The sequence below is a fragment of the Crinia signifera genome, chromosome 2, assembly GCF_055691185.1.
Source record: "Crinia signifera chromosome 2, ASM5569118v1, whole genome shotgun sequence".
Taxonomy (NCBI): Eukaryota; Metazoa; Chordata; class Amphibia; order Anura; family Myobatrachidae; genus Crinia; species Crinia signifera.
The window spans coordinates 317,356,313-317,375,009 of NC_139218.1; the positions used below are offsets into that span (position 1 = coordinate 317,356,313).

General features: G+C 44.0%; 1 protein-coding gene across 4 annotated transcripts in view; it reads left to right on the top strand.

Annotated features, from left to right (window-relative positions):
- CACNB3 (calcium voltage-gated channel auxiliary subunit beta 3) overlaps positions 1-18,697 on the top strand; it is a 170,854-nt gene that overhangs the window by 113,636 nt on the left and 38,521 nt on the right. For all 4 annotated transcript variants that reach the window (XM_083169062.1, XM_083169061.1, XM_083169063.1 and 1 more), the window contains exons 3-5: positions 1,439-1,561; positions 3,899-4,014; positions 4,542-4,612. In XM_083169062.1, the coding sequence (XP_083025188.1) occupies positions 1,439-1,561; positions 3,899-4,014; positions 4,542-4,612 (310 nt within the window). The remainder of the gene's footprint in view (positions 1-1,438; positions 1,562-3,898; positions 4,015-4,541; positions 4,613-18,697) is intronic.

The following is an 18,697-nucleotide window of genomic DNA, read 5'->3' on the forward strand; positions in this document are numbered from 1 at the left end:
ACCTGAGTGATTCTGCTCCACTCAGCACCACCGAACGGACCCTATTCTGAGGCCATTGGAGGAAGCTGTATCACCGCTGGTCGGTTACCTAGAGCAGTGATTTTCAACCTTTTTACCTAGCGGCACACTAAATACGATTTTAAAATTGCCAAGGCACACCATGAGATCCCCACAGGGCAAAACACATTGGTTCCCACAGGGAAAAAACCTACAGTATTGGCCCCCATATAAAAAACAATCACACTGGTCCCCACAGGTAACAAAAAATAAATTGCATTGGCCCATTTAAATGAAAAGAAGAGACCAGTAAATAACAGTTGAACTGGTGGTGGCTGTAAACTGGTTTGGGCATCTCTAGATCTGAGGGCACACTTGAGATTAGTGCCACGGCACAGTGGTTGAAAAACACTGACCTAGAGGGTTATACCAGATGCTCCACGGCACAGTCTGAGGATCCTGTCACCCTGAGGGGTATTTTGCCTGTTTTTATCAACCACATGTGAGTGTTATAAAGAATTGTTAATTTTATTATAAACAAACGGTGTTGCACTATATATCTTTCATCGAGTCCCTAGGGAACATATATGTGGAGGATCATGTTGGAGTGAAAGAAAAAGACCCATTGATATGCGCATTTTATCTTATGGAATGTGAGTGCACTGAATAACAAATTATCATTGCTCCACGTTTAAACATTACTGCACTATGGTCGTCTCCTTTTTTTTGTTTGAGTTTCTTTTAGATCCAAAAGAACTCCATTTTTGAGTATATTAATCATTGTGTAAGTGATATATACATTTATTTGTGTGAAAACTCGCCAGTGGATCTACAAAACTTTGTTGTATTCTATGTCTGTTTGAGCTTTTGTGGTGAAGGCTTTATTGTATTTCCTGGGCAGAGTGTCACTAATTGCGCTGTGGGTGGTTCAGTAAAAATCTTTTTCTATCCATGTGTTGAAAGACATGGCTGAGTGGGCACTGCTGGGTGCCAGATGATCTCCCGATGGTCAGTACACCATCGGAATCCTGACTGTTAAAAGCTTGACAGTCGTGATCCCGACTTACAGGGGCTATTCTTCCTCATGGTGGACTACGACCCACTTAGAGAGAGAATAGAACCAGTGGCGAATGCAACTTGCCACCGTGCTTGCCCCGTTGACGAAGTACTGGCAGCCAGGATTCCGACGTCGGTCCAATGACAGTCGGAATCCCGACTGTCGGACCCCTATACCACACACACACACACACACACACACACACACACTGCTATAGGTGAAGTGGCTTTGCCATGAACCGGCCCCCCCACTCAAGAAGACCCTACACATGCTTATGGACTGAGCACCTTGGTGTGTGCTGGGCAGACCATATTAGGCGTAAGCCAGGTTTTTCTAGACTACACATCTAGTATGCATCATAATGGAGGTCCTGTCTCTCCACAGCTCAAGCCAGTTGCGTTTGCTGTACGAACAAATGTCAGTTACTGTGGAGCTCTGGATGAAGAGAGCCCAGTCCAAGGATCTGCTATCAACTTTGAAGCCAAAGATTTTTTACATATCAAAGAGGTGAGCAAGGATATAAAGTGTGCTGACGTTATACCTTTACTTTGTATAAGAGTTTTCTATTAAGTTCCATGTTATTTCTGTCATATAGAAAGCATATTATGAAGATTGTTGTATGTAGTATGTGCTTAGTATGTTTACGGTCCCATACCAATAAACAGTGTGGTTGGTGGGATTTAGGGTGGCTTTGTTACTTTCCCAAACTGATAGAGAATAGGAAATGATATTGGTAATTTATTATACCTTTTAGGGGTATTCAATCCTGGACAGATTTCCTAGCCAGGCAAAAAATCGCCAATAATTCGTTGTTCAGTATTTAATCAATTTTTCCCAGTTTTTTAGTACATTTTCGCCGATGCCGTTTCACCTTTTTTTATGGGGTGGGGGTGAATTGGCATAGGCGCAAACGGCTGCGAATTTGACAAAACCATGTGAATTTGTGGCAAATTAGTCAATCCACTCGGTTTTCACTGATGCTGGATTATTCGCCCAGGCAAAATATCTGCACTTGGATTGAAATAGGGCGAATCAACTTTGCTCTAAAAACAGGTGAAAATTGCCAATAATATCTGCCGATAATTCTCTATTACATCCTAGAATATGATAGACAGAATAGATTGGTTGCTATGGGCAACATCACTTTTCGTTTTACAAGCTTTGGTAAATTTGCCCCTAACAGTATGTCAGCGATTGATCCTTAAATGCAATTCATAGAACGTGTTTAAGGTAATAAACCAGCTGTTGCTCTAACAATTTAGCATTGAAATCATTTATGTAAATCACACATATTAAACATGCAGTCTATATATATACATAGAATATTGCAAAGTGCATGTAGTTTTTCTGTAGCACACATTTCAATCTCCTGATTTATACTCTGCTCACTAGGATTTACATTTTATAATTAAAGATTAGAACTTTCATTGTCTGTTGTTATTACACTATGATTGAAAAACCTTCTCCTTCTGAGGCTTATCCGCTTGCAGTTTGCCATTCATGCCGAAATATTGCAGCAGATATGCTGCAATTGGCTGATACCAATAGATTCCTTCTTGCACATGGTGGAAAATGCATTCAGATTTGTGCAATCGCTTTGCCACATTAATGCTGGTTACACAGCTCAGTAATTTGCACAGAGCTGGAGCGGCCATCTTTAGACTCCGTAGATATGAGTATTGAAGAAGTGCACGGTTAGCCGTCAGGGCCAAGTTCCTAGGAGCTAAAATATTTAAAGTTTGATACGTTTGTCATTAGGTATCTCTGATATCTGCTGGGGTACCCTTTTAATAGGTTGCTGGGATTAATATGATTTCACTAAATGCGTCTGCCTTCCGAAAACAGCCGTTATTTGAAGAATTGACTGCAAAAGTAGATTTATACATCAGTACCAGAGAGTTCTCAAGCTTAAGGATACATTAATGCTTCAGGCAATGTTTATATCGACCAATGTAGAATGAAATTAACACTTTTCAATTACTTCTTGCATTAAAGTACATATAGCAGGCTCATATTGAAGGTCTGATTTCAGTGCCTGCAGGCCTACTTTCCCAGAATGTCTCGGATATGTGCTGGGGTCATGATTATGTGACTCACAATGCCCTTCCTACCTGCAGTTGACCCTATGACATAACCTTCCTGAATGTTAACAGAGTGCAAGAAAAGATAGATACAGCGGTAGGACACACACCATGCGATTCACTCCCCTAGTGATATCGTTAACGATATTGGTGGAGCGCCCAGGCTAAGGATATAGGAGGGTATTCAATATTTGCCGACACCTATTCAATGCTGTTGTTAACGTCAGTCGGATCTGTTTCGTCGGAAATTAACACAAATTGCAGAATTCATGGACTTTTTTGACAATCCGCGGCCATTTTTGCCGATCTATGGACTTTCCGACACTCGACCGCTGGAACATTAAATTCTGACTGTTGAGTTACCATCAGAAGAAACAAAAACGTCCCAGGATTCCAACTGCTGGGATGTTCCGACAGTCAAAGGCCCATGTTGAATACCCCCCCATAGTGCATTCACAATGCTTTTAAGGATATCTATACCTGAATCCTGATGGTTAAATCAAATTGACTGAGGTACTATTAGATTACCTGTGCTGTAACATAGATGTCCTTGAAACCTGGACCGTAATGGCCGAGTGTGGGAAATTCTGATTTACAGTGCAATTATATCTATTCTATATTATATTATTAACAATGCTGATTGTATTATATTACAATTGACTTTGGTGTAATCATTTCCAATCAATTAACATATCTAATCCACTCCAGCTAGCATTTCTAGTAGAATTTTACAACTTCCATTTCTGTCTAATCTGTCTTCTAGAAATACAACAATGACTGGTGGATCGGGCGGCTAGTAAAAGAGGGGGGGGACATCGCCTTTATCCCAAGCCCTCAGAGGCTAGAGGCCATTCGACTGAAGCAGGAGCAGAAAGCAAGGCAAGAGTCAGATAGCGTCTGCATTGCTTATTTTTCTTATTGTGGGTCAGATGCGGTGTGGTATATGGTCAGGGATCCCGAAAGTCATTAGCCCGACGTCGGGATCCCGACTGGCCGGACTCAGACAGCGGGGCAAGCACAACAAAGCCCCTTGCGGGCTCGCTGCGCTTGCCACACTGTGGGCACGGTGGCTCGCCACCTATTCTATTCTATTCACGAGGGAGAATATCCGGTGGCCATCGGGACCCAGAGTGTCGGGGTTTTGACTGTCGGGATCCCGACGTCGGGGTAATGACTGTCGGGAAACTGATCGGCACCTGGCCAGATGCACTAAGATATATATAGAGTGATAAACAACCAACCAATCAGCTCCTAACTGCTATGACACAGACTTATTTGAAAAAATGTCAGACAGGAGCTGATTGGCTGTCTGTTTATCACTCTCCATTTTATCACTTTTAAAGCTTAGTGCATCTGGCCCTGTATCTTGTAGCAAATTCCAAAATAACATTTTGTTTTCTGCCCAGGCGGTCTGGTGGTAACTCTGGTTTGGGAGACATGGTCTCAGGAAATCGGCGTTCGCCTCCCCCATCCATAGGTAAATATTGTATATTATTATGTTGTTACTATGTGTTACTAGACTCATCTAGTTTTGTACAAAATTCCTATAAATATGTGCAGTATGTTATATGAAGGAGGTGAAATATGAAGCATGTGAACAATGTTAAAGTGAATATTACTCTACTGAGAGTAAACAGATGCATGACGGTAGTAATCACTGGGGCGTTATTGGAGAACTGCAGACGTGCAATAACTCACAGATTCATTCACAATGATTGATCTAGTACAGGGGTTCTCAAACTCGGTCCTCAGGACCCCACACCGTTCACATTTTCCAGGTCACCCGGCAGGTGCACAGGTGCATTCATTACTGACTGACACATTTTAAAAGATCCACAAGTGGACCTAATTATTTCACTTGTGGTTCTGTGAGGAGACCTGCAAAACATGCACTGTGTGGGGTCCTCAGGACCGAGTTTGAGAACCTGTGCTCTAGTACACTATACAATAAAAGCTAATTCTGTTGCTATGGTTTTCTGCACAGTTGCATGTTGTTCATAAATGCTGTGAGTTCCACTAATGCTGAATGGTTATTCTGATGTTACTGGGTAAGAACATATTATTTCATTATCATTTACTGCAGCCCTCATACATAGAGTGTAATTCATACATTAGGCTCCAGCCCCAAGCGGCAGAGAAACTTTCTGTCTGCTTAGAAACTCTGTGCCATGCTTGCTCTTTATGTATGGCACGTCTAACGTAACAGACCCAGGTCAAAACTCTTCCCTGTTACATCTTCCTACCTCATTCATTTCAAGGATTTCTGATTCTTGTCAGTTGTAGTGGATTGTACTGTATCTGACCCTCCCAACATTCACATACATTGGTTCCCTTGCAGCTACAGTAACTGTGCTCTTACTTTATATTGTGCTCTTAAATTGAGCGAACGGTGTCTCATTGAAAGTAATGAATAATGCCACCTTTGAGGTTGTGTGCTTTTATGCTGGGGAAAAGCTCTGCATGCCAGGTACAGTAAATGGCTAGATTGTTACACACACTCACACACACACACACACACACACACACAAAGGCACCAATCTACGCCTCATATAATAAATGTGTCTTTGTAGCAATAAAATTAGACTGGGTGTGGTATATTTACTAAAGCTTCTAAAAATGCAAAAAGGCGGTTGCCTATAGCAACTTATCAGATTCTATAAATTTTCTATTGCAGCCTAGGAAATGATAGACAGAATCTGATTGGTTGCAATGGGCAACATCACCTCTTTTCATTTTTCAAAGCTTTATTAAATGTACCCAGGTTGATATGGTGTTTTAGGCTATTTTTCTGTCCATGCTGCAAACTGACTGTTTACCAAAAGTCGGCAAAACTACCCCAAAACATTTGGGACATCGGAACAAACTCCATTTTTACAAAGCTGAGCTTAGAAACCAGATATTTACTAAGGATAGTTTTGGAAATAAAAAAATACTACATTAAAACTACAGCACATCCGCCCGACCTATATTGTATACCTACCTGTTGTAGTTTGGTTCGGGTGAAGCCCTGGAAAGTAATCTTAGTAATCTGTGCAGATAGTACATTTTTCTTTACACTTAACATATTAACAGTGCTGCACAGATCATAGTGATCTGGGCAGGATTTCACCTCTACAGCAGATTGCTGGCAGGTTGGCAATTGGATCTGTCATGGTACAGGGGTTTAAAATCCGATGGCTATCACCATTGGCTTTTATAGATATTTTTTCAGACTGCAAACCGACGTAGATAATTGTCAATACCCGTCGGTTTTGAAATAGACCCAAAACCGATCTTTAGCAAATATTACAGGAGCTAAAGATGCACCAATATGAGATGCTGTATGAACACTGGCAGTCAAAATCCCCCCCCCCCCTATCTTTTGCTTTGGTTGCTTTTGTACGTTTTTTCCACTAGATAATTATGTGCAATTAAATAAAATGTTCTGCCCATCATTCCGAGCAGCCACGTAAAGCTTTGCAGAAGCCACAATTCCCCTGTGTAAAGGCAGGCATACTGCATGACATCACAAATGGAGAAGGTTATGGCTTTGGTGCCCTCTTGAGATGGGCCCTCTGTTCTCAATGACCCCAATACTTTGCTTCCAATTTACTAACTGGAGCTATAGCTCACGTTAGGCAATTACATGTGACAATGCCTGTGTATACCAAGTGAAGATATACAATAGTGACTATATTATTTTTTATTTAAACAGTCAATCCTGAGAATTGCATGGTATGAACTAAGATAATCGGGATGAAATACTTTTAGAAAATATCAGACTTCATTAGCATTATGAAAGCATGCCAGACATTTATTGCCTATGGTGGAAATAAGCCAATTATTCTTGGTCACTCTGCTGTGATGGCTTATACCCCTTTTACACCAAAACGCCGGGTCGCACCCGGCTTTTTTAGACCCAGGTTCAAGCCGGGTGCGACCCGGCGTTTAGTGCAATTTACACCGGGCGGACAGCCGTCCCGCAACCCCCCCCCCGGTGCTTGGAGGTGACAGGATGATGTCATCTCCAATCGCCAATCACCGCCGCCGCCGGACCGGAACGCTGCTGGGGGCAGCCCAGCACTAAGGTAAGCTGCTAGGCTGCCCCCAGTCCCCGCGCGCACCCCCCCGCCGTCGCACAGGAGGTGAATGGATGCCGCACACAGGCATCCGTTCACCTCCCTCCCCCGCCGCCGCTGCTGTCTGCAGGGTATAGCAGACAGCAGCGCCGGCTGTCAGTGTCAGGCTGACAACCCGTCCAACCTGCGGACGCTGCGGTCCGCAGGTTGGACGTTCCCCATTCATGTAAATGGAAGCCGGGTCATCCGACCCGGCATCCCATGTTAATGGTGATTAAAATATAACCAGAGTGACGATAAGTGAAAAGCGTTGGTTACGTAATAAGTCCGCAACCAACGTACCCTTTATACCTAGCTACGTGCGAACAAAGCGTAGCGCAGCGTAGCGTACCTTTTATTGTATTATGTATACCAAGAACCAATACCTTAATCAGAGATTCCTTCGCAGTACTTTGTCTCTAATCTGCGAATATACCTTATCGGACTGTGTCCGCAATATACCTTATCGCTATTATGCGAATAAACAGACAACGACCACTGTATAGAAATATGGAGATAAGAGCTCCGTAAAAAGATTGTATTTGAGTCCCTAATGGACAAAAGGGGGTTACAGAAATAAGAATAAACAGGTATAACAAGTAATACAATATACTAACAATGAATACTAAACAGACTCTACTAAGGGGAGAGAAAACAGATACAAGACACAATCAGCCAATCAATACAATAAGGATAACTACCGTTAATGCAACCGTTACCGTTCTCATCAAATATGCGAAGTGTAGTCCGGTCAGAGCTCACTATCGTTCAGGGATGAACTATAGTCCGGTGGTCAGGTCAGGGAAAAGTAGATGTGCCGAAGAGACTTTGGCTGCTCTGGGTCGCCTATCTTATAGGGTCAGAAAGGGGAGGTCAAAGGCCGTTCTCATTGGTCAGGGGTCGAATGTCAGGTCAGCTGTGATTGGGGGGTAAGCTGATACACCTGGTTTGGCTAGGTCCAGGGGAGTGAACTTTAAGAGTCCTTTGTTCGGTGGTTTCGGCGTCAGCAGTGATTAGAACTGGTTTCATCTGGATTTCTTTGTTACATTCTTTCAACAGAAACTGTCCCTGGATTATGGATTATGTCCATAACTATCGGGCAGTGTATATTGCGAAATATTCGCAATGACCGGAATACTTCGCATAATGAACTGAACAGAACGGTACTAAACACGATACAGATAGATGTATGCAGGGCTAACTAAGCTATGTGTGGCGTTCTAAACCTTTAACTATTTTTTACTTAGGGTCAGTATGTGTTTATGAATTTATGTGTGATAGTATGGCTACTCTTCTGGTCCACTTTGCCACGCATACTCGGGTATGGAAACTTTATTTGCGCAACTCTGCGAACCAAAATGGCGGCCATACTATCCTAAAATGGCGTGTGTGTAACTCGACTTCCATAGTCCACCCTTTAACAGTAATTACAAAACTGTTACAATACAAAACATTTCACACGAAAATACAGAAATTCATAATCCTAACAGAGAAATTGGGATACATGAATTAAACATATAAGGGGAGTAAACCATCTGCTCTCGGCCGATCCAGGATCATGGATAAACGATGGGCCGCATTTATCGAACAACCTACTCAGGGTCACGAAGGATAATGTACAATTTTGGGATAAAAATAAAAACAGGGGTGGTTACAACATATACACGTTCACAAATATGGTTTCTTTAAAGGGAGGTGGTTTCGATTTTAGGGTCATATACCAAACCCTGGTCTTCCTCTGTATCTCTCGTTCTTACACTCATGATTTCGGTACGTTTTGTCTTTCCCCGGGTCACCACCTTTAAACATTTGAACAATAGCACAAAGACTATGATGGCACCACCGATACAGAGAAGGAGTTTTCCTATGCTAGCTATGATCCCTTGCGCCCATTCTCCTAAACCAGAGAACCAGTGCATTGGATTCAACCAGGAGGTCCATTCACTAACTTTGTTACCTATTTCTGCCAGGCTGATATTATGTTCCCTTCTAAATTCCCATTTAAGCTGAAGAATCTCATCCATCCGATGATCGATGACTTCTTCTGGGTCTTCAGTATTGTTGGTGATATATGTACAACACTTCACCCCAAACTGGGTAGAGAGGGTGACACAATATCCTCCTGTCATAGCTGTCAGATAGTTCAGCACCATCCGATGTTGGACTAGCTCTCTTTTATATGCTTGCAACTCCTTCCCAGTGTATCTAAAGGTGTCATCATAAATCTCTGTGATGTTATCTACCAAGCTGGCCAATGCTTGTATATATTTAAAATTTATGACTCCTCTGGCGGTATGGGTGATATCTAAAGCAATGAGGAGTTGGATACCGAACGACTCGTGTATCATTTCAGAAGCTAGGGGTTCTTTCTTGATTGTTAAATCCCTTTTATGGATTTGGTCATAATGGGTATGAGTGTAAGGAGGAGAAATACCTCTGTGTATGTTCATCATCGCATCATGTGTGAGGGTCATCACTTCCGGTAACACTCTGCCTAGATAACAAATACCAACGTAGTTCATGGAGAGCCATTTGTACGCCCTCCTACCACAAATATAATAAACATCGTCAGGGAGAAAATAAGGGACAGAGTATTTCATGATCTTGTCACACATTATCCATAAGAACATCCCCGTCCCCTGTTCCCTGACTTGTTCCTCACAGATTTCTGGCTGTAGGGTTACATTACAGTAGCCGGCTGATACTCTGCCGGCCATCATTTTACTTCTCTTCACCGTGTAGACATATTTATAGTGTCTCCCACTGGTTCGGATTTTTAACAACAATTCTTTATCAATAGGCTCTCCATCTGGACGTTGGGAGTAAGTTATTGTCTGGTTATGCCATGTCACTTCCCAAGTACCAATCGCTCTGGAACTCGAGAAGTTCATACATACCAGGGATTTATCCACTTGGTATGGGTGTAATCTAAGACTAGGGGACCTGGTATACAGGTATCTCTTATCCAATGGCCTCCCCTTATTTAATACGCTTATCTCTGAAATGTTAAGCGGGTATGGGACTAGGCCTACACTACTCCTTTTATGTAGCACTTGTGAACACACCCAGCATTCTGTTTGGTTTAAAACCTTACCCACTAGTGAGTGGTAATCACTCAAGGGATGTCGGCCGGTAGTTGCCTTACTTGTCGACTGACATCGCTGGATGCATTCTTCTTCCATTTTAGGTTGACAATATCTACAGACACAGTACTCACCAGACAATAACTCATCACATAGCCCTTGAACTACGTTTCCCTCATACCTTTTACCTTCTCCTGTCATGGGCAAAGTGTCAAGCTGGTTTAGGGATTCTACCTCACCCATATCTGGGTCCATTATTACACTGTCAGAACTCCGCTCCGATCGCTCTAGGATGTGGCAGCCACCGAGTATCTTTGGGTGAATAAAAGAACACAGAAAGAAAACAAAGACATATATGCATAGCTGTGAACCTTTTGCTTGGAGTCCTTCCATCATCTCTACCAGGGGACTTTTATTTTGCTCTGCTCTTAGACCTTTGTTCGCTCAGGTTGCTCGACCTTGGCTGCTTCTCAGTGTTCCCGAAACAATGCTTCTAGCGACACTTCTTCTCTCTCGCTCTCTGCACACTGGGACTCTGGGTTACTGGCTTTCTTGCAGTGGGACGAATGTATCCAAGTCTCTCTCTCTGCGACTTTAATAGATGTAGTGCTGGTCAACAAAACTTGGTACGGTCCTTCCCAACGGTCTATCAAACAACCTGAGCGTAAAAAATTTCGGATCATAACAAAGTCTCCTGGTTTAAGATTATGACAATTCTCTGTAGGCATATCAGGGTTCAGTAATTTCAGCTGCTTTTGTTGCTCCCTTAGCTGTTTGTTTAGCTTTAGGAGATACTGTACAGTTAGCTCATTGTTACATTTGAGATCATCCTGTGGGTCTATCATGATGTGTGGCTGCCGACCAAACAATATCTCGAAGGGGGACAAGTTGAGCGGAGTCCTGGGAGTGGTCCTAATGCTATACAGCACAATAGGCAATGCCTCTGGCCATAACAACCCTGTTTCAGCCATAACTTTACCCAATTTGTTCTTAATAGTACCATTCATTCTCTCAACTTTGGCGCTCGCCTGGGGACGATATGGAGTATGAAGTTTACTATTAATCCCCAGGAGTTTACACATGATTTGGAAGACCTCTCCTGTGAAATGAGTGCCTCTGTCACTCTCAATGACCTTTGGGATACCATACCTACAGACAAACTCCTGACATATTTTCTTTGCTGTAAAGGTAGCAGTGTTGGAGGCAGCGGGGAAAGCCTCCACCCAGCTAGAAAACATGTCAACACAAACTAATACATATTTCAAATTCCTACAGGGTGGTAACTGTATGAAGTCGATTTGTATTACCTGGAAAGGGCCTTCTGTAGGAGGGATGTGGGATGGCTCTGTTGGGATGGCTTTTCCAACGTTCTTCCTCAAACAGGTGAGGCATGACATTGCCACTCTACCTGCTTGAGAAGCGAACCCTGGTGCACACCAGTAGGCTTTTACCAGCTTGCACATACCTTCCTTCCCAAGATGTGTCAGCCCATGGGCCGCCTCGGCTAGACTAGGAAGGTATGCTCTGGGGGCCACTGGTTTCCCGTGTCCATCTCTCCAAAGTCCGGTAGACTCTTGGCCACATCCCTTCGACTTCCATACTGCTCTTTCCTGTGGGGAACACAAATTCTGCATGTCTATCAGTTTGGATGTGGATACCATGTTCAATGTACAAAGGTTGGTGGGATGGGTGAAAATATTTACAGGGCATGCGGCCCTTTTCGCTGCCTCATCAGCGCGGCTGTTACCAAGTGACACCGGGTCCTTCTCTGATGTGTGAGCTTTGCACTTGATAACAGCCACTCTGTCTGGGAGCTGAATAGCTCCCAGAAGTCTCCTAATATATGTCGCATGCGCCACTGGTGTGCCAGCCGCCGTCATGAAATTTCGGAGGCGCCATAGGGCTCCAAAATCATGGACTACTCCGAAAGCATATCTGGAGTCGGTATATATGTTGACTGATTTTCCTTGGGCCATTTCACATGCTCTGGTCAGTGCCACCAGTTCCGCTACTTGTGCTGAGTGAGGTGGTCCCAAGGGTTCAGCTTCCACAATACCTTCTCCATCTACTACTGCGTAGCCTGTGCACAGCTCTCCCGTGTCCGTCTGTCTATGACAGCTACCATCTGTGAATAAGGTTATGTCTACCTCACTTAATGGGCTGTCGCTTATGTCAGGACGTACTGTGAAGGTCTGATTCAGGTAGGACATGCAATCATGTTTGTCCTCACTCTCACTAAACTCTGCTTTACCATATTCAGCAACATTCCCATCACCCTCCACCCTTTGTGCCTTGGAAGGCACATGAGGAAGGAATGTGGCTGGGTTTAGTGTGTTGCATCTTTTGATGGTAATATTTACTGGGGCCATCAGCGCCAGTTCCCACTTAGTGAACCGTGCTGAGGACACATGACGTGTTTGGGCAGAATTTAGGAGGGCAGAGACAGCATGGGGAGCATGAACAGTTAAATCGTGTCCCAACACTACGTCCTCAATCTTACTTACTAGTTGTGCTATTGCAGCCACACTTCGTAAGCAAGTTGGGAGTGAGCGTGCTACTGTGTCCAGCTGGCCACTGTAGTACGCTATTGGTCGGTTGGCATCACCATGCTTTTGTACAAGTACTCCTGCCGCACACCCACCTGATTCAGTTCCGTACAGTTCAAAGGGTTTTCCATAATCTGGCATTCCCAGTGCTGGGGCCTTTGTTAGGCTCACCTTTAGTTCCTCGAAAGCCAGTTCAGATTCCTCAGTATGAGAAACCCGATCTGGCTTAGTTGAGGAAACCATCTCTTGTAGTGGTAATGCCAGAATAGAGAAACCTGGGATCCAATTGCGACAGTATCCACACATGCCTAGGAACGTACGGATCTGATGCTGGGTCTGTGGCAGTACCATATTCTGAATCGCTTGGATTCTGTCGTCGGTGAGGTGTCTCAGCCCTTGGGTAAGGCAGTGGCCCAGATACTTAACCCTGGTCTGGCATAATTGCAGCTTATCCTTAGATACTTTATGTCCTGTCTCTGAGAGATGCATCAGCAGCTGTCTAGTGTCATCCACTGATGACTCCAGTGACTCAGAACACAACAATAAGTCATCAACATATTGTATCAGTATCGAACCACTCATGGGTTGAAAGGATTGTAAACAATCATGCAAGGCCTGGGAGAAGATGCTGGGGCTGTCTATGAATCCTTGGGGGAGTCGTGTCCAGGTATACTGTACTCCTCTGTAAGTAAAGGCGAACAGATACTGGCTGTCAGGATGCAAAGGGACGGAGAAGAATGCTGAACACAAATCAATGACTGTGAAATGAGTACAATGAGGTGGGATTTGCATTAGGATGACAGCTGGGTTTGGCACTACGGGGAATTGGCTCTCAACTACCTTGTTTACCCCTCTTAAATCCTGCACTAGTCTGTAGCCCCTCCCCCCGCTCTTTTTCACAGGAAAGATGGGACTATTGGCCGTGCTGGAAGTTCTAACTAGGATTTCCTGTTGGAGCAATCGTTGGATCACTGGAAATATTCCTAGCTCAACTTCAGGTTTTAAAGGGTATTGCGGTATTTTTGGGGCTATCCTGCCTTCTTTTAAGCGGATTTCTACTGGTGCTACATTTGCCATTAGCCCAGCGTCCTGTCCATCTTTAGTCCAAAGGGAACTCGGTATTTGTGCTGTAATTTCAGCTACCCTAGATGGATTTGATTCTACAACAGTGGAATACAACATTAGCCTCTGAGGACTGTCCAGCATATCTTGCACTTCTTGTGTAAGATTTTTAGGAGTATCTAGGAATACCCCATCGGGAGTGCAATAGATGACACATCCCATTTTACATAGTAAATCTCTACCCAGGAGGTTAGTCGGGGCCGCTGCAGCCAACAGAAAAGAGTGTTTGGTATGCAGAGGCCCGATTGTAACCTCCGCTGGTTTCGTCAGTGGGTAATGTTGTATTTTTCCTGTTACCCCAATTGCCGCTACTGATTGGTTAGTGAAACCCAAGTGAAGAGGAGTGTTGAGAACAGATCTGGCCGCCCCTGTATCAACCAAAAAGGTTTGCCTTACTCCAGCTATATCAACCTTCACCTGAGGTTCCTCTCCAAGGTGTTGTGTTAGTCTAACTGGCTGTAGGATACAGGTATGACCTGTTTCCTATGGTCTGACCTGGGTTGCCCTTAGCACAGTGTCAGCCATCAGATGGGGAGGAGGCATGTTGCGTGACCTGTCTGTCTCCTCCCATTGTCTAGGGGCTGGGTATCTCCGTGTCTCACCTCTGTGAGATTCCCATTCTCGCTTATGTGTTTGGTAACTCCTGTGGTTTCCTAACCTACAATGAGCTGCAATGTGTCCCTCCTTATTGCAGTTGTAACAGATAATTGGCTTTCTACCTGTGTCCCTGGTGTTTCGTTGGTATGCAGCTTTGTTTGGGGCATTAGTAAGGGCTTGGATGCTAACCATCATCAGTTTGTCAGTTTGCAGTTCCCTGTGCTTCTTAATGTTGCGGTCGTGGTCCACAGCCGATTCCCGTAGGGCATCCACTGTCATTCCACGCCAATTTGGAAAAGAGGTTTGGACTCTGGCTCTCAGGTTTTCCCTAAGCCCTTCCACCAGCACAGAGACAATCATCTCCCTCAGGTGGGGGTCGTCCTTAGGCTCGGAGACACCAGTGTACTTTGATACCTCCAGTAAGGCCTTTGTAAAATAATCAGCAGCAGTTTCGCCATCTTTCTGTTTGATGGTGAAAATCTTGCTATATTCTACTGCCGCAGGAAAATATACTCCCAACTGTAAGTTAATCAGGCGTATATTCTCCTGGTTGATCTCATCATTTATCTCCTTGTCCACTTTCAATCCACTATCCTGAATGAATTTCGGGATGTCAATGTGAGTGGGGAGACAGGCCCTCAACATGATTCTCCAATCCTTGTTGGTGGGCTCATCAGAGTTTCCCAGATCCCTTACAAATTTCCGGCACAATGCCAGATCTTTCCTTGGGTCAGGGAAATCTGTAATGATGGACCGCAGCTCTAACCGTGTCCATGGGTTTAGCATGGTCATCTTTCTGGTAGGTATCACACCCTCTCTGTCTGCCTTACCATAGGGAACCTCCAGTGTGCGTACAGGGTATGTTTGTACCACATTCGCATTACTGGGACCTGCTTGGGAGTCATTTGTGTCTGTGCTGTGTGGTGCATCATTACCTGAGTCCAATACTATGCTGTTGGCATCAGCCGTCTCCTCCTCCTGTGCTGGGGCCTCAACAGCGGGTTGCGCTTTTCCCTCAATCATATTAATTGCATGAGAGATGGCCAGTGCCAACAGCTGCTCGTTTTCCTCTCGGGTTTCCTTGTAAGGGGATAAGACAGGGTACAGGTTAGCAACGGATACATTATTACTTATTCCTTTCTTATGCGTCATTATCCCCTTCGGCACATATGGGGGTGGGGGAGCTGATTCTATTATGGCAGCGGTTGCATTTATATTTTGGCTGATTGTGTCAGGTATTGCCAGACCTCTGCTTCCCCATTGTTCCTGTCCTTCCTTCTGCCACAATTTAAGAATATCTATATGCTTCACTCTCTCCTTACGACTGGAGAGTAGGCATATTTCATCTTTTACTGCCGATAAGATTTCCGGATCGAAGCTACCAACACTGGGAAATTCTAACTTGCTGCCTTGTGTCATTTTTCTCCATTTATTTTGGTAAACAACTGCGAGTTCACCGTGCTTTCTGCACATAATAAAAGCAGCCGATCCTTTTGGCCGGCTTGCTTCCTCCCTAACATGCACGTTATCACAGCGTGACCCGTTATTACCCATAGTTACAGGAATAAACGTTCACAGCTTAATAGATATCGGTGGGTTATTACTTATCTGAGAGCTCCCCAAACACTCACTTCTACAGCTTCCTAGAACATCCCACAGTCAAGCAGGTGCGAAGGATACGAGGTACGATACTCAATCACCAAGTCTTTCAACTAGCAGCGAACTTCTAGCCAACTTGCTTGGCGCGGCACAATTTTTCCAGGGTATAACAAACTTGTTTTCCTATACCCCCAAAAATTGGATTTCTAAAGTAGCTAATCGGAAACAAGTGCGTTCCGATGTATCTTCTTGTACCCTCCTAGCGGAATCAATTCCACTGAAGGGGCAGTTCCTATGGGCACGTCGTCACGTGAACCCTAACCTTGTCCTACCTGGACTGTCCTACACTGGACTACACTGCGCTTGAGTCGTGTCGTCACACACCCGTTCGCCTCAGTTATGTTTCACACTGGGCGCTGGTTACACCTTGGTCTTATGCATATATTTGAAATATTTCTGTACAGAAAATCTTCCCAGGCCGGTAGCTTGTCACTAGATACTTATGCAGGTATAAATCCCTTATAATACGCTATAGGAATCTATTAAAATAATGCTTGAGTTGCTTGCTTATGAAAAAATGAACAAAAGAAAAAAAACTTATTTTTTTCTCTTTATTAAATCACCACCTTATCCACAGTATATTGCTATACTGTTTAAATAAAGCTAGTGGTTCGATACTGTTCACCTTTGAGTTCCTATGTGTGCTGCATGTGCAGTACCAATGAACAGCCACGTGTGTACATGCGCTGTTCACAGGCCGCCGATGAATCGGCCACCCACGTGTTCTATAGTGTATTTGCAAGGTTGCGCTCGGGTTTCGCTATACGCAGTAATTGCGCCTAAATGTGGAATAAATCCCTTAACTCTGTCCTAGAGTTACGTATCAAGATGCGAAATAAATCCCGTACTTAATCCGTAAACCACGTACAAAGATGCGAAACTTTCCCGATGTGGGCACGTGCGCGCGCACCTTGCGTAATACACAATAGACGCTTTACGAGCGTTACTGTAAAAGGCCCAGGACTTGTCGCCACGTGGCGGAGTCCCTGGTTTTGCAGTAACTAACAATAAACAACTATAGTTTTGCACAGAGGGGATCCTCTATGTACTATAATAAACACAGATTCCACGTGTGCGAACCTTATCGCACGTGGTACATATACTATAATAAACAAACAGCCCAAGACACTATACCCCGTTTAAACTACTTGTAGCAGGCAGAAGTACAGTTTACTAAACACTTAGGTATGATATGCTTTAAAACACGTGGCTTTCACTTATTGTACTCCGGGTTCAGCGCTAGCACTTCCCGAACCCCGCACCGCCGTGGACTCGGCCTATCCAGCAATGGAAACAAATAAATACTTCCACCCTTTTGCTGGTATAGGTCGAGCCGCACGCCTGGTACTGAGTTCTGGACTGTGGAGCGGACGGACGAGCCCTCAATTGTTAATGGTGATTAAAATATAACCAGAGTGACGATAAGTGAAAAGCGTTGGTTACGTAATAAGTCCGCAACCAACGTACCCTTTATACCTAGCTACGTGCGAACAAAGCGTAGCGCAGCGTAGCGTACCTTTTATTGTATTATGTATACCAAGAACCAATACCTTAATCAGAGATTCCTTCGCAGTACTTTGTCTCTAATCTGCGAATATACCTTATCGGACTGTGTCCGCAATATACCTTATCGCTATTATGCGAATAAACAGACAACGACCACTGTATAGAAATATGGAGATAAGAGCTCCGTAAAAAGATTGTATTTGAGTCCCTAATGGACAAAAGGGGGTTACAGAAATAAGAATAAACAGGTATAACAAGTAATACAATATACTAACAATGAATACTAAACAGACTCTACTAAGGGGAGAGAAAACAGATACAAGACACAATCAGCCAATCAATACAATAAGGATAACTACCGTTAATGCAACCGTTACCGTTCTCATCAAATATGCGAAGTGTAGTCCGGTCAGAGCTCACTATCGTTCAGGGATGAACTATAGTCCGGTGGTCAGGTCAGGGAAAAGTAGATGTGCCGAAGAGACTTTGGCTGCTCTGGGTCGCCTATCTTATAGGGTCAGAAAGGGGAGGTCAAAGGCCGTTCTCATTGGTCAGGGGTCGAATGTCAGGTCAGCTGTGATTGGGGGGTAAGCTGATACACCTGGTTTGGCTAGGTCCAGGGGAGTGAACTTTAAGAGTCCTTTGTTCGGTGGTTTCGGCGTCAGCAGTGATTAGAACTGGTTTCATCTGGATTTCTTTGTTACATTCTTTCAACAGAAACTGTCCCTGGATTATGGATTATGTCCATAACTATCGGGCAGTGTATATTGCGAAATATTCGCAATGACCGGAATACTTCGCATAATGAACTGAACAGAACGGTACTAAACACGATACAGATAGATGTATGCAGGGCTAACTAAGCTATGTGTGGCGTTCTAAACCTTTAACTATTTTTTACTTAGGGTCAGTATGTGTTTATGAATTTATGTGTGATAGTATGGCTACTCTT